The sequence below is a fragment of the Carcharhinus amblyrhynchos genome, chromosome 9 (assembly GCF_965287045.1).
Source record: "Carcharhinus amblyrhynchos chromosome 9, sCarAmb.v2.hapA, whole genome shotgun sequence".
Lineage (NCBI taxonomy): Eukaryota > Metazoa > Chordata > Chondrichthyes > Carcharhiniformes > Carcharhinidae > Carcharhinus > Carcharhinus amblyrhynchos.
The window spans coordinates 18,377,722-18,400,996 of NC_137332.1; the positions used below are offsets into that span (position 1 = coordinate 18,377,722).

The window sequence follows — 23,275 nt, forward strand, 5'->3', positions numbered from 1 at the left end:
TCACTCAAAGGGTGGTGAATCTCTGGAATTCTCTGCCCGTTGAAGTGGTGGAGGCTACCTCGCTAAATATTTTTAAGACGTGGGTTGATAGGTTTTTGATAGGCAAGGGGATTAAGGGTTATGGGGAGAGGGCGGGAATGTGGAACTGAGCCACGACAGATCAGCCATGATCTTATTGAATGGTGGGGCAGGCTCGAAGGGCCAGATGGCCTACTCCTGCTCCTATTTCTTATGTTCTTATGATATTGTAGCATGCATGCAGTTGATTTTCACTTTCTAGGAAACTTTGGGGGTTTGTTTCACAGCTCTCAAGGGTCATCTAAAAAAGGGAGAGAGGAAACTAACTGCAGTTTCTTCCAACATGACTCGCATGTGCCTGAGGCAGATCTTTCAAATGGCTCCTATTGAGCACGAAATTATCCATTTAAATGGTCGCAAACCAGCCCATCCTTGAGTCAGTCTTTGCCCATGTCTTTCTCCAGAAAATACGTGCTTACATTGTAGCACTGGATGCTTCTTTTATATTGAAATCTGTGCCATTGATCAGACTTCCAGGCCAGGGAATGGCACAGCGGTGCAGTGGTTAGCACTGCTGCCTCACAGCACCAGCAGGTTCAATTCCCGGCTTGGGTCACTGTCTGTGTGCAGTTTACACGTTCTCCCCATGTCTGCGTGGGTTTCCTCTGGGTACTCGGTTTCCTCCCACATCCGAAAAACGTGCTGAGTGCATTGGCCATGCTAAATTCTCCCTCAGTGTACCCGAACAGGCACCGGAGTGTGGTGACCAGGGGAGTTTCACAGTAATTTCATTGCAGTGTTAATGGAAGCCTACTTGTGACTTCAATAAATAAACTTAACTGTGGTGATTTTATCTGTTAGTTGTGTGGTGTATAAAGCCAATCTATTTATCCAACTTTGCTATTCATGGCTTGGGGAAACCAGCCTGAATGGCCAAAGTCAAAGGTTTCTCATTGAGTCAGAAAAGGTCAGGGGAAAGAGAAATCATTTGAATAACAAAAGATGTACAACTGCTTTAAATTTGAAGAATAAAATCAGGTACCTCATTTTTCATGGTTAATCTATTTGTTTTTCTGCTCTTAAAGGCAATTTTTAAAAAAATTCTGGAAGTAAAACTGTATTTCCTTAATTTTTTTGATTTCTTTTAGGGATGTCCTTTTTCCGTGTGAATTTTAATTTTAACACCAGCCTTTCCATATGCTCCTTGTTTAAATGCATTACTTTTTCTTGTGTTTTAAACTAATCAGGATTAGCCTCATTATCTAAATTCCCTTAATTTCTTAAACAGAAAGCACATTCATTTTACAACCAGTTTTTAATGCTTCTCTTTGCTGACCTTTTTGTCTGTAATCACCTATCCATGTGTTATTTTCCAGTCAGTTGAACAGTGTGGTTCACATTGCTGCGATGGCAGTTGTGTTTTTAGACAAGGGGCAAGAGGGGTGAATGCATCAAACTGCATGGTAATAGCTGCGAGATTGTCCATGTTACTGGGACGGCTGAAGCCAAAAGATGCAATAAGGTTACTGAAGGGCGATGGCTTCGGAAGTATTAAGATTGGCACGGTGGTTGCACTGCTGCCTCACAGCACCAGGGACGTACGTGAGTTCGATTCCTGGCTTGGGTCACTGCCTGTATGGAGTCTGCACGCTCTCCCTGTGTCAGTATAGCGCGCAGGAAACAATACTTCTCACTGTATACCAATACATGTGACAATAAATCAAATCAGAGTGCTTGCATGGACTTCCTCCAGGTTCTGCAGTTTCCTCCCATACTCCGAAAGACATGCTGGTTAGGTGAATTGGCCGTGCTAAATTCTTCCTCAGTGTACCCAAACAGGCACCAGAGTATGGTGACTAGGGGACTTTCAAAGTAACTCCATCGCAGTGTTCATGTAAGCCTACTTGTGACACTAATAAATAAACTTCTAAAAAAAAAACTTTAAACTGCTTCTGCTACCTTTAAACTTAAACTTTGCAAGAATCTTCAACGCAGACACAAACTTTTGTAGGACTGTAGTTCCTTCGGGGGAGGGGGAGGCGCTGGTCTCTTGGGATTTTTTTTTGTGTAATGACGGTGTGGACACTGCTACTCTCCTCTGTTTTCAGTGTTGGCCATTCCTAGGTATCCAATTCTAGAAAGAACACTTGAAGCTTGTGAAGGGGAGATCAGCTGTTGCCATGACAACCATCTATCGGTGGCCTGAGTGCGTTGCAGGGCATCTCCCATTCTACCGCTGGGTTCAGCTGTTTCACAAAGCACTGATTATTCACAGCCAGCAGTCCATGGAAAAAGAGCAGAAACTGGACAGGGGCCCAGAGTGCTGTTCTCATGACTCTGACTGGCTGATCTCCTGCCATTGTCATTACTGGAGGCTGGCCAGACATCTATATTTCCATAAACATCCGTACTTTTGCGAAGTGAATGTCTAACGAAGTGATCGCTCCAGACTTTTTGTACAATACCGAGGATGTTAGCTCCTTCTGTCACTATCCCTTACAGGGCCGCACTTTCCTTTAGGCTGATTTAGGTTGTAAACAAAGCCATTCTTTTGGGAGCGAGATGGGGAGGAGAGCAATGGAACCATTCGAAAAAAAAAGTCATCACACGTCTCCGCAATGGATGGCTCAGTTTAATAATTCAGCAAGCTGTTTTTGTTCAAACAGAAGCGCTGAGGGCAGAGCCCTCCCGCTCTAGTTTAGCGTGTTGCTACTGTCCAGTTTTTATGTAGCGCAGTTCATTGGACAGTTCAGACGATTCTTCATTCCTGTGTACTTGTTATAGGGGATCAGGAGGAGACTTTTTACACTAAAGCCCTGGAACTTTAACCTTCCTCCCTTAGCGCCCCCCACCCCCGCCATGTCGTATTTCAATTTTCTCTCTTTTTTCCAAAGCCTTCAATTTATCTTTTTCTTCAGTAGAGTTTAGTGCGATTGCAAGTCAGCAGTAAACTTAAATCCACTGATTGAGCATCACGCTCCCCTGGTGCCAGTTTGAGGCCAGTGTCTGTGTCTATTGGACACTTCTGCGAACGTAAGTACATGCATGTAAATCAGAAGCATTAGTAGGCCACTTGGCCCCTCGAGCCTGCTGCACCATTCAATAAGATCATGGCTGATCTGCTTGTAACTTTGACCCCCCCCCCATTTCTGCCTACCCCCAATAATCTTTCACCCCCTTGTTAATCAAGAATCTATCAAGCTCTACTTTGAAAAAATATCAAAGTCTCTACTTCTGCTGCCTTTTGAGGAGCAAGTTCCAGGGACTCACCACCTTCTGAGAGAAAATAAATTGTCATCTCAGCCTTAAATGAGTTCTTATTTTTAAACAACGACTTCTAGTTCGAGATTCTCTGACACAAGAGAAAACATCCTTTTCACATCTGGTCTGTCAATAATCTTCAGGATCTTAAAGGTTTCGATTAAGTCGCCTCTTACATTTCTAAGTATATAAAACTAACCTCTCCAACCTTTCCTCATAAGACAACCCACCCAGTCCTAGTATTAGTCTCGTAAATCTTCTCTGATCTGCTTCTAACACATTTACCTCTTTCCTTACATAAGGCACCCAATACTGTCCATAATGTTCCAGAAGTGGTCTCACCAATGTCCTCTTTAACTGAAGCATAACTTCCCTACTTTTGTAATCAATTCCCCTTGCAATAAACAATAACATTTCATTAGCTTTCCTAATTACTTGCTGTACCTGCAGTCCAGCCTATTGTGATTCTTGCACTAGGACACCCAGGTCCCTCTACACTTCAGGAGCTCTGCAATCTCTCACCATTTAGAGAAAACATCTTTGTTTAGATAAATCTATTTCCAAGCCTGTCAAATAATAATTTACGTAAATCACAGTTTGTGTAGAAAGAGGGTTACTAGTAATATCCCAGGTGGGAGAGATATGAAAGTGGAACAATCTTCACAGTGACTGTTTTGAAAAAAAATCAAGAAACTTCCTAGCTCTGAAATGTAATTTCCTTACAGACTGAAGTTTATCATAGAACTTAATGGCGCAGAATTGGGCCACCCGACCATTTGTATTTTCACTGACTGTTTAAAACAGAAATTCGCCCTGTCCCTCCATAACCCTGGTTATTTCCTGTTTCAAGTCTACATCCAGCTCCCTTTCGAAAATTACTGTTGAACTTGTTTCCACCGTGCTTTCAGTCCATTATCCATTTGCTGTGTGAATTCTGTTCTATCACTCTTCTGGTTCTTCTGCTAATTACTGTTACCCTGAGTCCTCTAGTTACTTCAGCCAAGGTGGCACAGTGATCAGCCTTGCTGCCTCATAGCGATAAGGACCCAGGTTCAATTCCTTACTTGGATCACTGTCTGTGTGGCGTCTGCACCACCAGCCTGGCCCATGCCTGTGGGGGTTTCCTCCGGGTGCTTCAGTTTCCTCTGAAAGACGTATTGGTTAGGTGCATTGGCCATGCTAAATTCTCCCTCAGTGTACCCAAACTGGCACCGGAGTGTGGCGACTGGGGGAATTTCACATTAATTTCAATGCAGTATTAATGTAAGCCTACTTTAGACACTAATAAATAAGCTTTAAACTTAATCAAAATCCCCATTAAATCTGAATCTTTTAAATTCTCCAGTAGCCTTCTGTACTCTAGGAAACATAATTCCAGCTTCTCCAGTCTCTATATCTTGAAGACATTCACTGTGGCCCAAGAGAAATCTCCTCAAATCCCTCTCCAAAGTTTTGTGATCCTTCCGATAGGATTGTGCCTGGAATTGGATACAGTAGTCTAGCTGAAGGCTAACTGGTGATCTAAGGGTTTGCAAAACTTTCTAACTTTTATACACTGTGCTCCTGTCTGTGTGGAGTTTGCACGTTCCCCTGGTGTCTGCGTGGGTTTCCCCCCACACTCCAAAGATGTGCAGGTTAGGTGGATTGACCATGACAAATTAGTATCCAAGATACGTAGATTAGGGAGATTAGCAGGGTAAATATGTAGAGATATGGGGATAGGGCTTGGCTAAGATACTCTTGTCAGAGAATCGGTGCAGGTTCCACCGACTGAATGGTTTATTTATTATTTAGGTTTACATTAACTTTGCAATGAAGTTACTGTGAAAATCCCCTGGTCACCACACTCCAGCGCCTGTTTGGGTACACTGAGGGAGAATTTAGTATTGCTAATCCATCTAACCAGCACATCTTTGGGCTGTGGGAGGAAACCGGAGCACTTGGAGGAAACCCACGCAGACACGGGGAGAATGTGTAAACTCTACACAGTTAGTGAATCAAGGCTGGGAATCAAACCCGGGTCCCTGGCGCTGTGAGGCAGCAGTGCTAATTACCGTGCCACCCCCTTATGGCTTCCTTCTGCACTGTAGGGATTCTATGATTAGAATTTATTTCATAATGTGAATGGAAAATGCTTGACTTAAATTCCTCATTTCCATTTACGCAGTAGTGATAACCTTCTAGACACTAGTTATTACGATCAGTGTGTCTGGTTCAGCCTTCCACCTTCCTGGCGATAACTTTGCAACATGCAGTTTCTGTCAACACTCGCAAAGAAGGTCAAAGAGAAAGGGGCCCAGCGCTTTGATCTGAGCAAGTCCAGCATAGCTGGAACAACAGCACTCTTTATAGTTACACAGAAGAGAGACTGAATAACTGTCAGGGATCACTGCGCATTTCACTTAGCTCATTGCAGAGGCACCAGATTTTGAACTCCTGGAACGCCAGTCAGAGAAAAATGTACCAAAATTCAGCAGCGCTTTTCACAGAACAGAGATTATCTCGGAGCCTTGAAGCTGTGAGCGCTGGGTATCAGTTTAGTCCCAAGCATTAAACTTTTCACAGATCACAACAGCTGAGTTCATTGGCACAAACCTCTTCCAATTTGAAGTGCTCGGGGCAAATTCTTTCCTGGCAGGGATCATGGAGTGATTTTTTTTTTAAGAAAAGGCAGCCAATATCTTGTTATTCATTACTGTAGCAAGCACATCTATCAAACTCCACACCAGAAATCTATGTTTGTAATTAGGAAGCATTCTTGGAGAACAGGTAAAGATGTAGCTGCTGATCTCCAGGCAGTGAGCTGGATCAGTGCTGGTGGTGCAGATGGACAGTGACACGAGAGTTTCCTGAGGCAACTTACTGACATAGCCATTGGGATTGTTGTTGCCATCAAGCATGTGTAAAGCGGGTACAATTCGTTGCCAAGTATGGGAACTGAGATACAGCCTTTTTAAAGGACAATTCGACCGAACACGCTTCAGTAACAGATGGGGGAGCAATCTCATACTGGACGGTAAAGCATTTGGCTCACTCCCTTCTTCAGTAACTTCACTGCAAGTCTCATTAATCTTTTCTTCATACTTGGAGGATTACGTCTGTGGACGGTTTTGTGGTGTGCTGGACATGCACCATCTGCTGGGAGTTAAGACAAAGTGTTAAACATAGTGAAACATAGAAACCAGAAGCAAGAGTAGGCCCTGTGGCCCTTTGAGCCTGCTCCGCCATTCATTCTGATCATGGCTGATCATCACATTCAATATCCTAATCCTCCCCCCTCATATCCCTTGATCCCTTTCGCTCCCAAGAGCTCTATCTCATTCCTTCTTGAAATCATACAACATTTTGGCCTCAACTACATTCTGCGGTAATGAATTCCACAGACTCGTGGGGCAGAGTTTTCCCCTCCCACCCACCACGGGAATCACAGTGGGCAGGACAGGACCATGCAAAGGCTCATTGACTTGGGCAGGATTTTCCTGTCTTGGGGGCGAGCATGGCTGCAAAATCCTGTCCGTCAACTCCAGTGCCCTTTTCACTTTCCTAAAGCAATGTTTGCAGAACTAACCCTTCAAAATGCGCTCCGATCAAGGCACACTCTACGATCTTGCCCTATGGCTACCTATCTCCCCTAACAACATTTATTTGTCTGTACACTCCAAAAACCCTTCCAACCTCTTTCACGGGCTGATACCCCCGTCATCTCTTTCTTCTGCAATTTTACATAGAATCCCCACAAGTGCAGAAGGAGGCCATTTGACTCATCGAGTCTACACCGACCACAATCCCATCCGGACCCTATCCCCATAATCCCATGAATTTGCCCTAGCTAGTTCCCCTGACACGGGGCAATTTAGCATGGCCAATCCACCTATCCCACACATCTTTAGACTGTGAGAGGAAACTGGAGCACCAGGAGGAAACCCACACAGATACGGGGGAAACATGCAGACTCCACACAGACAGTCACCCAAGCTGGGAATTGAACCCGGGTCCCTGGCGCTGTGAGGCAGCAGTGCTAATCCCTGAGCCACCGTGCCACCCCAAATGTATACCTCGAATTCTAGCCTTCACTTGTGGGCCTAGAAATTCAGGACAGGAGCTTCCAGCATGTACTGTCTGCCATCTACAGACAAAGGAAATAACGTGCAGTGTCTATGTTTGAAATAGACTAAGCCCTTTGCACTCAGAAGCAGGGGACCACTTTCGTCAGAGTGGATTGAACGTAACATTATAATCCTCCACCACTCTCCACTGTGCATCTGGGAAAGGGTCCTGCCCGAATTTCTCAGCTTTTACATTTAGCCCCTTGCAGGCGAAGTTAGCGCGTGATCCCTTACAGAGGCAGAAACTTTTATATCAGTCGCCTGACACTGAGAGTAGGGTTTGGTGGGAGAAACTATGTGGGTAGAGGGGAGGTTGAGCACCTCTCAACCCCTTCCCCAAATCCCAATGGTGGGTGGCACCTGGGTTTTCAGCAGGATATGGCAGACAAATGCCAAACATGCATGGGCACCTCACAGCCAGATAAGCACCAGGGCAGACATTGGGTGATGTCTCAGTACTATACCAGGATCATGGCCAGTACATCTTGGGGAACACAGTGTTGAGAAAATTCATGGTGAATGGTGTAATTTGATGTAGTGCTAAGAGGGAACCTGATTTCTTCTTCTTTTACGTAAAACTCTTGCCATCCAATTCTTTTCTACTGCTACAGCATATTTATACAGCATCTTACTTTTAACAGTACTTCATTTTTTAATTTATTTACTGGATGTGGGCATAGTTGACTGGACCAGCATTTATTGCCCATCCTTGGTTGCCCGTGAGAAGATGGTGGTGAGCTGCCTTCTTAAACTGCTGCAGTCCATGTGGCATCAGTACAGCCACAGCGCTGATAGGGAGGGTGTTTCCATATTTTGATCCATGAACAGTGAAGGAACAGCAAACTATTTCCCAGTCAGGGTGAAGAGCGGCTCAGAGGGGAACTTGCAGGTAGTGGTGTTCCCATGTGTCTGCTGCCCTTGTCCTTCTAGATGGTAATGGTCATGGGTTTGGAAGGTGCTGCCTAAAGGTAGAGGCTGTGGTTAAGAAGGCGTATGGTGTACTGACCTCCATCAATCGAGGAATTGAGTTTAGGAGTTGGGAGATAATGCTGCAGCTTTATAAGACCCTGGTCAGACCCCACTTGGAGTACTGTGCTTAGTTCTGGTTGTCTCATTACAGGAAAGATGTGGAAGCCATTGAAAGGGTGCAGAGGAGATTTACAAGGATGTAACCTAGATTGGATGGCATGCCTTATGAGGATGGGTTGAGGGAGCTCGGTCTTTTCTCCTTGGAGAGACGAAGGATGAGAGGTGACCTGATAGAGGTGTATAAGATGTTGAATGGTATTGATCGGGTGGATTCTCAGAGGCTTTTTCCCAGGGTTGAAATGGCTGCCACAAGAGGACACAGGTTTAGGGTGCTGGGGAGTAGGTACAGAGGAGATGTCAGGGTTAAGTTTTTCATTCAGAGGGTTGTGGGTGCATGGAATGGGCTGCCGCAGTGGTGGTGAAGGCGGATTCGATAGGGTCTTTTAAGAGATTTCTGGATGAGTACATGGGACTTAGTAGGATTGAGGGTTATCGGTAGGCCTAGTAGGTAGACACGTTCAGCGCAACTTGTGGGCCGAAGGGCCTGTTTGTGCTGTAGTTTTTCTATGTTCTATGTTCTAAAAAATCCTGGTGAGTTTCTGCAGTGCTTCTTGTAGGTAGTACACACTGCTGCCACTATGTGTCAGTGATAGAGGGAGTGAATATTTGTGGATTAGGTGCCAATCATCAGGCTGTTTTGTCCAGGATGGTATTAAGCTTTTTGGGTATTGTTGGAGCTACACACATCCAGACAAGTGGAGTGTTTCCATCACATTCTTGACTTGTGAATTCTAGATAGTGGACAGCATTTGGGGATAAGGGGAGTCACTCACTGCAGGATTCCCAGCTTCCGACCCGCTCTGGTAGCCACAGTATTTATATGGCTAATCCAGTTCAATTTCTGATCAATGGTAATTCCCAGGATGTTGATAATGGGGAATTCAGCAATGGTAATATCATTGAATGTCAAAGGACAATGGTTAGATTCTCTTTTGTTGGAGATAGACATTGCCTGGCACTTGTGTGGCACAAGTTTTTCTTGCTACTTGTCAGCCCAAGCCTTGATCTTGTCCAGATCTTGCTGCACTTGGACATGAATGGCTTTAGTATCTGAGGAGTAGCAAATGGTGCTGAGCATTGTGAAATCATCAGTGAATATCCCCACTTCTGACCTTATGTTGGATGGAAACATTGATGAAGCAGCTAAAAATGGCTGGGCCCAGACATTACCCTGAGGAATTCCTGCAGTAATGGCTGCAATTCCCCCATCCCGCTGCATTAATTTTCTTAGCGTAGCACGCTGGGAGAATCACACAGGGGGCAATGTGCAGGACTCATGCTAGGGTTCGCGCCCCGTTAGTGCCTCCCAGCGCTGGATTTCCAGCGCGATCTGTTCTGCACTAAAATTGGCAGGGAGGTGGGGCTAGCATTTAAATGATATTTCACATATCATTTAAATGCAATTAGCGGGCCTGGGACTGAATTCTCCCGGCCCGCTAGCCTCTCCCACCCCACCAGAGTGTTTCACTCCAGCCGTGTTTACAATCCCTACTTTTGGGGAGCTAGCAGCCCGACCCTACTGGAGTGAAAGGGGGACAATTGGGCGCTACTGGGCCACTTTTAGTGAAGGACATTGAAGTCCCCACCCAGAGTACGTTCTGTGCATTGCCACCCTCAGTACTTCTACAAGGGGTATTCAACATGGAGGAGCGCTGATTCATCAACTGAGGGGTGACAGTACGTGGTAATTAGCAGGAAGTTTCCACGTCCATGTTTGACCTGATGACATGAGACTTCATGGGGTCCGAAATCTATTTTGAAGACTTCCACAGCAATCCCCTTCCTGACTGTGTATCACTGTGCTGCCACCTCTGCTGGGACTGTTCTGCCAGTTGGACCAGGGATGGTGATGGTGGTGTCTGGGACATTATTTATAAGGTATGATTCCATGAGTATGACTATGTGAGGCTGATGCTTGACTAATCTGTGAGACAGCTCTCACATGTCAGTAAGGAAAACTTTGCAGGATCAACAAAGCAGAGTTTGTCGCTGTCATTTCCAGTGTCTCTGCCAATACCGAATGGTCCATTTGCTTTAATTTCTGTTGGACTCTGTAGAGATTTTGATACAATTGAGTAGCTTGTTAGGCCATTTTAGAGGGCAGTTAAGGGTCAACCACAGTCTTGCAGTCAAATGTAGGCCAGACCAGGTTAGGATGACAGATTGCCTTCCCAGGTAGGATTTTACAACAAGTGAGCCTTTCCCCCAACCCCCCAGCACTCCCCTACCATCGTGCGACTCTAAAAGGAACAGTTTATGATTGAGATTAACAAAGACTTCATTTAACTCACTTGTTTCAAAGGACTAAGATCCCAAATAATACTTCTTTAAAGCACACTTTTACATTGGTTTCCATCTGACCCTGCCTTCTTTTCTCAAAATTGTCATCTTGGGTCCGATTCAAAGCCAGTTATTTTGGATGCTGAAATAATTTGTAATATTATTGGGGTTAATGTTAATCAATTTGTGAGTGAAAAATTCAGTCTAGGTTTAATCAGGAGAGTAGTTTTATGTTGAAACCAACTTTCCTTTTGCTGACAGCGTATAAGAAAATGTATTGGAAATTAGACAGTTGCAGGTTTGACTTAACCTCATTGTGTGGAGCTGTTACAGTCAGCCTGGGTTCCAACTGCAGATCATTCTGCAGTGACTCCTTCCAAAAAGTGAATACCTTGAGGGTTGACATCGTAACGTAGGAATTAGGAGCAGAAGTAGGCAAATTCAGCCCATCTTCGAGCCTGCTCCGCCATGCAATCAGATCATGGCTGATCTCTCTCTGATCTCAAATCCATCTCCCCACCTGTTCCCCATATCTCTTTTTAAAATCAGAAATATATCTATTTCCTTCTTGAAACCATTTAATGATTCAGACTCCACCACACTGTGGGGCAGCGAGTTCCACAAAGTCAGCACCCTCTGTGAGAAGTAGTCCCTCTTCATTTCAATTTTAAATCTACTGCCTCTCACCCCATACCTGTGACCTCTTGTTCTACATTACCCCATAGGAAGAAACATTTACTTTATCAATCCCTTATAAAATTTGATAAATCTTAATCAGGTCCTCTCTCACCCAACACAGTTTGAATGATCTGTTGATTCTTATGGTCTTGTTTCATGCCTCTAAAATGGACCTTTGTGTGGTAACCTGAGGGGCAAAGAAACAAGGGAATATCAGAAGGGGATGGATGGTGTTGATTATTAGAGAAGCAAAGCAGCAAGGGCACTTACTAAGCATATTTGTGGGAAAGTCAGAAAGAGAAAATGATTTCAAATTCATACTTTTAAGGTGTTGCTTTAAAGGAAGTGCAAAATATGCTGTCTACTGGACCAGTATTTAGTAAGTAGCCCAGTGAGACAAAATGAACTACCCCATTCCCCCGCTTCTATTTCAGAATGCATACATTGCCACCGCAATCAATGGGACAAATTTCTGCACTTCAGCCAAAGAAGCTTTCTTTCTCATTGTAAACAATGCACTGAGTGTGGCAGCAATCAACTGCTTTGGAGACTTTCTGCTGTTTCTTGGAAAAGTGAGTACTTTAATGCCCTTTTAAAAAGGCTTCTGCTTTCTTGTTATACTGATGAAGCATTTTCCCTGAATATTGATACTTTATTATTAACAGCATTAACTTTGCTATTTTCACATCCAAGAATATATTCCCTGTCATTCTTACTGGGATCATTAACACATTCCATACTTTGTTATTACACAGACCATTGAAACTGAGAATTCTTGTTAGTCTAATAGCCTGGTGAATGCTAAATAATAATAGTAAACAAATATAATTAATGTAATATCATTGAACCTTTGTCCAATGCTCCAATGAAGTGCTTTGGGATTAAAGCCCCTACGTTGTTGTTGTAATGCACGATCCAACCTGTAACCAAGATGGGACTATAACGGAGGGTAAATTGCACCCTTATGTTGATAGTCAAGCAAGGCTTTTCAGCATCCCAATAACTCAGGGCAAAATCAAAGGAGGTGTTATTTATTTATTAATCACAAGTAAGGCTTACACAAACACTGCAATGTAGTTACTATGAAATTCCTCTAGTTGCCACAGCCCGTTCGGGTCAATGCACCTAACCAGGACATCTTCCCTCCGGGTGCTCCGGTTTCCTCCCACATTCTGAAACTCACAGAGACACGGGGAGAGCGTGCAAACTCCACACAGACAATGACCCAAGCGGCGAATCGAACCCGGGTCACTGGCGCTGTGAAGCAGCAGTGCTAACCACTGTGCGAAAGATAACTTGGCTAACCTGCAGCAGTGTTTGCAATCAGGGTGTTTTTGGAGCATTCCTAAAGCTGCATCATTCAGAGAAAGACCATTTTATAGGACTGTGGTACTGCCGAATATTTATATCACCACTTCAGTGTACAACCTGCTGTCCAGACTGACTGCATGGCAGTGCTGAGGGAACGCTGCATGGTTAGAGGTGTCATCCCTTCAAATGAGGCATTAAAACTGAGTCCTTGTTTGCCTGTAGTAGCCGATCAGGTGGATTTTTATAGAATCACAGAATCATACCGTGCAGGTGAGGCCCTTCAGCCCATTGAGTGCGAACTGACATGTGAAACACCTGATCTCCCACCCAATCCTATTCATCCTGAGCTGTAATTTTCTATGGTTCTATGGTTCTATCCGCATTTGGCCCATAGCCTTGAATGTTATGATGTGCCAAGTGCTCACCCATTACCTTTTTAAAGGATGCGAGGCATCCCACCTCTGCCACTCTCTGTGTAAAAAGGTTTTTCCTCACATCCCCACTAAACCTCCTGTCCCTCACCTTGAACCTATGTCCCGTCATGACTGACCCTTCAGGGAACAGCTGCTCCCGATCCATTCCATGTCTATCATAATCTTGTACATTTCAGCCAATCACCCCCTCAGTCTTCTCTGTTCCAATGAAAACAACCCAAGCCTATCCAACCTCTATTCTTAACTGAAATGTTCCATCCCAGGCAACATCCTGGTGGATCTTCTCTGCACCCCGTCCAGTGCAGTCACATCCTTCCTATAATGTGGTGACCAGAACTGTACACAGTACTCCAGCTGTGGCCTCACCAAAGTTCTATACAACTCCAACAACACTTCCCTGCTTTTGTAATCTATGCCTTGATTGATAAAGGAAGTGTCCCAAATGCCTTTTTCACAACCTCCTGGAATACATCCCCAGGACAGGTCAACTGAAAAGTATCATTAAAGGCTGAGCTACCCCTTGTTAACACAGGTCAAATGCAATACCTCTAGTGCTGCCTTGGGCAAGAACTGGGGGCTAAATCAGGGAAACTTCCTGAATAAAAGCAAATTACTGCAGATGCTGGAATCTGAAACCAAAAGGGAAAATGCTGGAAAATCTCAGCAGGTCTGGCAGCATCCGTAAGGAGAGAAAAGGGCTGACGTTTCCAGTCCAGATGACCCTTTGTCAAAGTTCAAAGGTACAGAAAGTAGGAGATATTTATACTGTAGGGTGAGGGAATGAAAGATGAATGATAGCCACAAAAACAAGGGGAAAGGCTGCTAATGGCAGTCCATAGGGGGAAAGGTCTTTGTTGGAATGTCTTCCCTGGATAAACCCACTGAGCCAGTGATTGTCGTAAAGCAGTGCTTCCAATGAATAGTTTGCAGGCACCTCACCTTCAAGGTTGATGTGAATATGACTATTTGGATGAAGTACCAGGAGGCTACCAGCTCCCTCGATCCCAGCAAAGTGTCTTCCAGGATGGAGGGAAGAAATTGGCTGAGAAAACCTCATTGTATAAATTATCATTAATGAAATAATCATCTTAAATGAGTAACAGGACTTTGCATGACATTTTGTGTAAGTAATACGCATCAATGTGTTTTGCTCTTTTCAGGTATTTGTGGTGTGTTTTACAGTCTTTGGTGGTCTGGTGGCCTTTAATTACAATCGTGATCTGAATGTTTGGGTTATCCCGCTGATAATGGTGTCCTTTTTTGCCTATTTGATGGCACATTGCTTCTTGTCAGTTTTTGAAATGGTGGTGGATGTCTTGTTCCTGTGTTACGCTGTTGATCTGGCAACTAATGACGGGTCGGCAGGAAAACCCTACTTCATGGACAAGGAGTTAATGGTGAGTATTAAAGGCACTGACTGTTCTAATCTCCACTCCCTCATTCTCAAATCACAGGAAGTGGGATTGGTTGGTGGGGAGGGGGCAGTACGTATCAGTAATTTGAACTAAATTTAACATCACAGATGTTGCACTGTGTACACTAGTGCATCTGTCTAAACTTTTGAGTGTTCAGGAATGTCTAAATGTAATTTCATGGCGTGCTTCACCTCAGTAGCTTGTAATCTCATGGATTTTTAATAAGTGCAACAAATAATTTACCTCTTACTGTCTTTGAGTGTTCTACTGGGGCGGCACGGTGGCACAGTGGTTAGCACTGCTGTCTCACAGCGCACGAGACCCAGGTTTATTTCCCAGCTTGGGTGACCGTGTGGAATCTGCTCGTTCTCCCCATGTCTGCGCTGGTTTCCTCCGGGTGCTCCACTTTCCTCCCACAGTTTGAAAGGCATGCTGATTAGGTGCATTGGCCACACTAAATTCTCCTTCAGTGTACCCGAACAGGTGCCAGAGTGTAGCAAGTAGGGGATTTTCATAGTAACTTCATTGCAATGTTAATGTAAACCTATTTGTGACACTAATAAATAAACTTGGATGAGCAAATTAAAAACCAGTAATGCACCGGACCCTCTGTGTGTGTAAACACTGATTTCTTACTTTGATAACCTGAAGAAGCAAACATAGTAACAGCCATGAATTTCAATTAATAGTCAGCTTTTATCTGTAGCTCACACTCATTACTTGGAGCAATGAGAGATTGGCTGGGGCAATGCAACTTTTCATCCACTTTGGCAGTAGTTGCTCTTTCTTTAATGATTGATCTGGACTCCACAAGGATGGCCCTTGATATTCGCGTGTCTTGGCATCCTTCAAGTGAAAGAGATATTAGAATTGGAGAGCAATTTCATAATTGACAGCAACTACATTGGGGTGTGTGTGTGGTCACTACTGTCATTACAATTGTAAGCTCTTTTAATCCCGTAGAATCATAGGACCGTATAGTGCAGAAAAGGTTCTTTGGCCTATTGAGTCTGCACCAACACATTAGAAACACCTAATCCCATCTACCAGCACTTGGCCCACAGCCCTGAATGTTATGATGTGCCAAGTGCTCACCCAGGTACTTTTTTAAAGGATGTGAGGCAACCCACCTCTTTCACCCTCCCAGGCAGCGCATTCCAGACCATCACCAACCTCTAGGTAACAAAGTTTTTCCTCACATCTCCCCTAAACCTCCTGCTCACGTCAAACCTATGTCCCCTTGTGACTGACCCTTCAACTAAGAGGAACTCCTTTTCCACCCTGACCATGCCCCTCATAATCTTGTACACCTTGATCAGGTCGCCACGCAGTCTTCTCTGCTCCTTCAACGAAAACAATTCAAGCCTACCCAACCTCTCTTCGTAATTTAAATGTTCCATCCCAGGCAGCATCCTGATGAGTCTCCTCTGCATCTCCTCCAGTGCAATAGATATAGAATCATGCTTACAGATGAATTATTGAAACAACGCGACAGATCTTTTAAATGTTGTTTCTCATTCCCAGGAATTTATTGACAAAAGCAATCAAGAACTCAAGAGGACCAGTCAAAGTGACAAACCAAATCTTGAAAATAACCAAAACACAGAACTACTGCCAATGGTCAGTGTGGTCAATTGTTTTTGCGTTAAGAGTATAAATTGCTGTACTGGCATTTTATTTCTATATCCGTCTCTCACATTCATAGTGGGTTCTATCTATTTAAAATGATGTGTAACAGGTAGATATCATTTTCTGTTACTAAGCAGCAGGTATAATCTCCTGGGTTGGTTAGGTTTATGGAGTAAGTAAGTAAGGAAAGACAGTAATGGATGGACGAGTTGAAGGGAGAAATACAGCTCTTTCAGTCTACAAAAGATGAAACTTTCCAATTATTTTTAGCCATGTCCTCTAATGGGATGTGGAGGATTTGGAGAGGGTACAGAAAAGATTACCAGGATGTTGCCTGGTATTGAGGGCATTAGCTATGAGGAGAGGCTGGACAAACTCGATTTGTTCTCACTGGAATGATAGAGATTGAGGGGGGTGACCTGATAGAAGTCTACAAGAAGTCTACAGGCATGGACAGAGTGGATCGTCAGAAACTTTTTTCCAGGGTGGAAGAGTCTAGGGGGCATAGGTTTAAGGTACAAGGGCCAAGGTTTAAAGGAGATGTATGAGGCAAGTTTTTTACCCAGAGGGTGGTGGGTGCCTGGTGGAACTGGCTTCTGGGAGAGATACTGGAAGCAGATACAATAGTAACTTTTAAGGGGTGTCTTGACAAATACATGAATAGGATGGGAATGGAATGATGTGGTCCGTGGAAGGGTAGAGGGTTTTAGTTCAGTCAGGCAGCATGGTCACTGTAGGCTTGGAGGGCTGAAGGGCCTGTTCCTGTGCTGTAATTTTTTTTTCTTTGAAACCAATTTCAACAACATGCATTTATGAGGGACATAGATAGGGTAGATAGGAAGGAATGTTTTCCCATAGTAGAAGAGTCAATAGCCAGGAGGCATAGTTTTAAGGTTAAGGGACAGGGGATTTGAGGAAAATCTTTTTCACCCAGAGGGTGTTGGGAATCTGGAACTCACTGCCTGAAGGGGTGGTAAATGTGTGGCAAGTTGGTAAGGTGGCGCAAGAGGCGATGGATGCACTATTCACCTATATTAAACAGAAAATTCAGGAATGTACAATGAATTACAAGAGAAGCACAATTGGTGACGTCAACCAGGGCAGTCCGGTGCTGTCAGAGGAGAATTGATCTGAAGGTATTTAGTTTTTAAAGTTTATTTATTAGTGTCACGAGTAGGCTTACATTAACACCGCAATGAAGTTTCTGTGAAAATCTACTCGCTGTCACACTCCGGTACCTTCTGGGTACACTGAGGGAGCATTTGACATGGCCAGTGCACCTAACCAGCATGTCTTTCAAGCTGTGGGAGGAAACTGGAGCACCTGAAGGAAACCCATGCAGACACAGGGAGAATGTGCAGACTCCACACTGACAGTGACCCAAACCGGGAATTGACCTTTGGTCCCTGGCACTGTGAAGCAACAGTGCTAACCACTGTGCCATCCACCAATCATGTTGAACTCAGTGGCAGTGACTCAAAGAGCTGAGAGAATAGGGAGGTTAGACATGGGGCAAACATTGGGAAGGCTGAGAGTGGGTTTTCAGAAGGAAATGGTGGTCTAACGGGAGCCATTTTAATGTCAGTAAGCTGTAAGACTTAGAAAGAATTTGGCATTGTTTCAGTGGAAAGATCATTGCAGGAGCAACATAGCTTCTCACTTGGAGTTTACCTTACTCTTATCTGCCATTGATATCTTGTGGCCCCTCTTTGCCCTCCTGATTTCTTTTTTAAGCACCCTCCTACACTCTAGCAATGGGAACCCTCACAACATTGAAGATGCATTTAAATGAACACTTGAAATGCCTTAGCATAAAAGGCTATGGATCAAGTGCTGGAAAATGGGATTAAGATAGGTGTTTGATGGCTGCATAGACATGATAGGTTGAAGGGCTTCATTTTGTGCTGTAAAACTATATAAGTCCATTGGAGATGGATAGACTACTAAACCATGTTAAACAGAAAAGTCAGGAATGTATAATGAACAAGGGAGGTATAATTGGTGACGTTAAACAGGGCAGTCCCGTGCTGTCAGAGGAGAATTGGTCCGAAGGGATTTAGCACATAAGCAAGAAGCTACACAGTTTTTAAAAAGTCCTGAGGGGGTTAGGAAGGTAAGGGAAGGAGGATTGTCTGGAAAAGAATATACATGAGCACCTCATGCCTTCTGTTGTATGTGAGGAAGGAGGAGGTAGAGATTTGTTTAGGATTGTGGGATCTGTCTGGACCTCCCAAAATGACTCCCATACTGTGATGTGTATTGTTGGTTTGAGGTAGGTAAAGCCAAAACTGTGAGCTACCAGGCTAATAAAGTCCCAGGTACAGCCCTCAGACTTGAAGTTCAGAAAATGTCCATGTAGGATAGAGGGGGCTTAATCATTTGTGGATTGAAGGTATTCAAAACAGAAGGCCCACGGGCAGGAGCACTGTCACACTGCTTAAAAGCATTCAACAATTTATGCAGCAAAAATCCTGTGTAGTAGAGCCAGGGTTTTCCAGTTCTCAGTCTGTCGTTTGCCTGTCCGTTAAAACGAATGGGAGGAAAGCATAGCTGGTGATTGCATAAGTGGCAAACTACACTACTGGACAGATCCTAAACAGGTTTCTGTAGTATGAATATATTATACTGTGGTTTGTTAATATGTAGATTAATAGAATTAAAATTGCAATGTAACTCTTTCCTATTTAGCAGGTCACTAATACAGCGTGATGGGGTTCCAGAGAACAAAGTATCAACATTTCAACAATCCCTTCACTTTTGATTACCGCAAGCCAAATGGAGAACTAAGCCCCACTCATCAATTTAATCTCAAGTTGGCTGTTCGACACAGAAGTATTTTTCTCCATTTTGAGTAATCCATTTTTCTTAAGAAATGTTTTCTTGTTGTTCAATCTCTTAAGATATGCTGAGATCTCTTTACTGTGACACCAACATCCATTCATAAGGTATTACTGTTAGTTCAGTTTGTGTTAGGTCTGCCCACAAACTGTTCATGTGAAACTGAATTTTCTTGTATTAAAAGATAAAATATGCAATGGTCTAAAGTTCTCCCCCCATGGCTGTTAGCTCTGTAGCTAATGACTGAAGAGAGTGCTACCATCCATGTTTCAGGGAAGATGAATATATTCATTGAAAACATGAACTTTTTAGAATATTTGTTAATGTGCCATTAATTGAAGTGATTATTTTATACTAGAGAGCTGTGACATGTTAATTCTTATTACCAGAACTTGGATAGTCCTGTTAAATACATAAACACCAATGCTAATCACTAATCTCAGAAAGAAATGCTAATAAATGAATTGAGCTTCAGCCTTCTTTTGAAATAACATTTAAAAGTTTTATTTTTATAAAATTTTTGTATCTGTAATATATATATTGTAGTAAACCCTTAACATCACTCACTGATCCCTTCTACTGAGGCTTATCCCAGCTCACATGGTCTCTTATATAAGATGGCATCATGAAAAGTGACCACAAAGCTATCAGTGTCATAAGAATTGAAATGGATGACTAGTGACCTTTGAAGCAAGAAAACCTGTCATCCTTTCCTCCTCTGACCCATATTTGAATACAGATCCACCGTGGTGTTCGAACCTTAACTGCCCTCTACTCACTGATTCTATCAAGTTGCTATAGAGGAAAATGCAGCAGTTCCAAGTAGCAAGCTCACTCCCAACTCAGTGTAAGTAAGAATGAATCCCAATCTCACTATGATGCCCAGAGGACAGTATAGAACCTTGTGGATCTAAATAGTCTGCTGACCTGTTGGGAGATTTCTTTGAGTCGCATCTTCAAATAAATGGTTAATGTCAAGGCTTCTGCTGCTGGTGGGCCTCAAGGGCTGGCAGTACTTATCAGAAATTCAGGTCCACCTTACTTAGCTTCAGGGAGCAGGACAGACTTGAATATTTGGATGGAGCTGCACAGAGGTAGCTAGGTACTATATAGCCACATACATTTGTGAAATTATCATTAAATTGACTCACTTTTCACCCTGACATTTTTCCTGTAATTAAGAGTGCCTGAGGAAGTAGATCAGTCAAGGTGGGAGGAAAGTCATGTGGCCCCAAAGCAATAGTCTTGACCTGCTGGGTGAAACAGCATGTTTTTGTACTGTAAATTCCATGCAATACAAGCTCAGAACTAATAAAGTATCTCCTTCCTAGTCCTAAGGTAACCAAAATGAACTGAATGCGGTGGGACATTGATATTGAATGATTTCCCTGGTAGCGAAGATACATTCACTGCCATTAGTTCTAACGCTGAGGACACTGCCGATTTAAAAAAATTGCTCCTTTTTAATCATCTACATTACAAATATTTCACTTACCAAGCACAGAAGCATATTGAAGTGACCCTCAAAATGTTTTGTGTTTAATTCAAGAAAACAAGGATCAATATTGAACTATTTTGCATTTAATAGAAGCAGCTGTGGGTAAGCTATCCTTCAAATCACATCACAATTCATGGTCCTGTCTTTTACAAGAGACTTCATTTAAAAGATGTAAAATACCTTTTTGAGTTGATACTGACTGGCTGAATCAATTTTTAGTACTGTCACAGAACACTATGTAAAAACTGACATTTATACTATCCCAAATCTCATTGTAAAATTAAAAATTTGCACTTTAAAGTTGTCATAATTTAATTGATTGAATTAGGTTCCAGAACACACATACTACTAAGACATTGACTTGATACACTAACACATCAATCTGTTGAAGATTGTGAAGACTGCACATGGTAATTTTTTATTAATTCAAGGGATGTGGGCATTGTTGGCTAGGTCAATGCTTGATGCCCATTTCTAATTGTCTTTGATGTGGTGTTGGTGAGCTGCCTTCTTAAACCACTGCAATCCATGTAGAAAAGGTACATCCACAGTACTATTGGGGAAGGGCGGGGGGGAGGGGGGAGGGAAACGGGAATTAATCTTTTTAGACTTATTAGGAAAAATTTTCACAATAGTTGGCCATACAAAATGTTGTACATCTTCACAGAACCAGAAGATCCAATGGCAAGCTGCCTCTGCTGCCAGAAAACATGCCTTTGGGGAACCTGGGGCTAGAAAATCCCAGCCATTGACTAAGTTGTCCAATGAGTTGAAAAACAAAATGTGTGGCATTGCTGTTAAAATAACCAGGAGTTACTCAGGTAGTGTTAAATTCAGATTACATGAAAGATTAATTATGATGAGACAGTGAGTGTCCCCTCTTGTGGAATCCCAACCTTCATTTGATTCTAATACACATAGTAGCCAATCTGTATCCGTTTACAAAAGTTTGGTATTAAATTGAAAACAAGGAACTGGAGAACGTTGTGCTCTCATTAGCATCATCTGTGAAATTAAGATCGCTGCAGTAATGCTGATCCTGTGCCCTAGCAGTAATTTACATGATCTTCTCTATTTTTGAAAAGCTCCAGCACTTATGAGACAGTCATCCAATTGCAAAGAAAAAGCATTCGCTGACACTGGAGCACAAGTAGAACAGTGTAGGAGGAAAGAAAATGACATGTAATTCACATAGTGCTCAGGACATCCAGAAGTACTTTTTTCACAGCCAATGAAGTGTAGTCACTGTTCTAAATGTAAGAATCCGTATGCATTTAAAACTAGGACTTTGTTCAGCGATGGCTTGGAGCTCAGCTGTTAAATTGTCCCAGGCCTGTAATAAACATACAACAATTGATGCATTGTTTAGCTTCATTATTACTAGAACATCAGAAAGAAAATGGGACTTTTAATTTTACCACTTCTGCAAGCTATAACAGGGAGTTGGCTGGTTCCCAATCACTGAGCTGTAACAATGCCTTACTGTGCTACAAAACATGAAGCACAAATACAAAAATACCCAGCAATGGAATGCAAGGTCTTGATCAAAATGCCAGTTAGAGATTTTGGAAAGATACTGCTTTAATTCCATTAGCCCTGACTATTTAATGTCCCTACATGCTGTTTTAAATGATGACCAATAAAACTAAGTGATGAAGGAGAATTTTGGAAAATATTTTCCAAAAGAAAATTCACAAGAGGTTTTCATTATGTAAGCTGAAAACTACCCAATGTAATTTAACAGCTGCTTTCATCACCAAATTACCACCATACTTGCTGTACTTAGCTGAAGAAAGATCTGCATTAAACCACTATTAGTTGGGGAGAATCGTGTTTTATTCCTGCATGTTGCTTCTTCTCCTTGAGGGAAAGAAACTTGCCATCCTTACCTGTTCAGATATAATAAGGCTCCAGATCCATGTTGATTCTTAAATGAGCTAGTAAGTGCCTCAAGGGCAATTAGGGATGGGCAATAAATGCTGATCCAGCCAGCAATGCCCACATCTTATTAATTTTAAAAAACATACTATTCAATTCCATCTGGAACCCCTCATAACGAAGCAATGCGTGCCTGCACAAAGCAACTTTCAAGTTTGGGGTGAGATAAGAACATAAGAAATAGGAGCAGGAGTAGGCCATCTGGCCCTTCGAGCCTGCCCCGCCATTCAATAAGATCATGGCTGATCTGCCGTGGCTCAGTTCCACATTCCCGCCCTCTCCCCATAACCCTTAATCCCCTCTCATCAAAAACCCATCAACCCACTTAAAAATATTTAGCGACGTAGCCTCCACCACTTCAACGGGCAGAGAATTTCAGAGATTCATCACCCTTTGAGTGAAGAAGATCTTCCTCAACTCCGTTCTAAGCCACCCGCCCCCCCCCCCCTTTATCTTGAGGCTGTGCCCCCTAGTCCTACTGTCCTTTCTGAGCAGGAAGAGTCTCTCCACCTCTATCCTATCCATCCCATTCATCATCTTATATGTCTCAATGAGATGTCCCCTCATTCTTCTAAACTCTAACGAGTACAAGCCTAGTTTATTCAGCCTCTCCTCATAGCGCAACCCCCTCAACTCTGGCATCAGCCTAGTAAACCTCCTCTGCACTCTCTCCAAGGCCAAAATATCCTTGCGTAAGTACGGCGACCAAAACTGCACAGTACTCCAGCTGCGGCCTCACCAATGCCCTATATAGCCGCAACAAGACCTCCCTACTTTTAT

At 43.2% G+C, this 23,275-nt stretch overlaps 1 protein-coding gene across 2 annotated transcripts in view; it reads left to right on the forward strand.

Moving 5' to 3' along the window:
• Nucleotides 1-20,857, forward strand: part of LOC145347624 (choline transporter-like protein 3) — a 105,256-nt gene extending 84,399 nt beyond the window's left edge. Inside the window, exons 13-16 of one of the 2 annotated variants that reach the window (XM_080195263.1) lie at nucleotides 11,867-12,004; nucleotides 14,338-14,574; nucleotides 16,117-16,212; nucleotides 18,910-20,857. In XM_080195263.1, the coding sequence (XP_080051389.1) occupies nucleotides 11,867-12,004; nucleotides 14,338-14,574; nucleotides 16,117-16,212; nucleotides 18,910-18,930 (492 nt within the window). In that variant the 3' untranslated portion in view covers nucleotides 18,931-20,857. The remainder of the gene's footprint in view (nucleotides 1-11,866; nucleotides 12,005-14,337; nucleotides 14,575-16,116; nucleotides 16,213-18,909) is intronic. The other variant, XM_080195264.1, reaches the window with a different exon arrangement.
• Nucleotides 20,858-23,275: the final 2,418 nt, after the last annotated feature.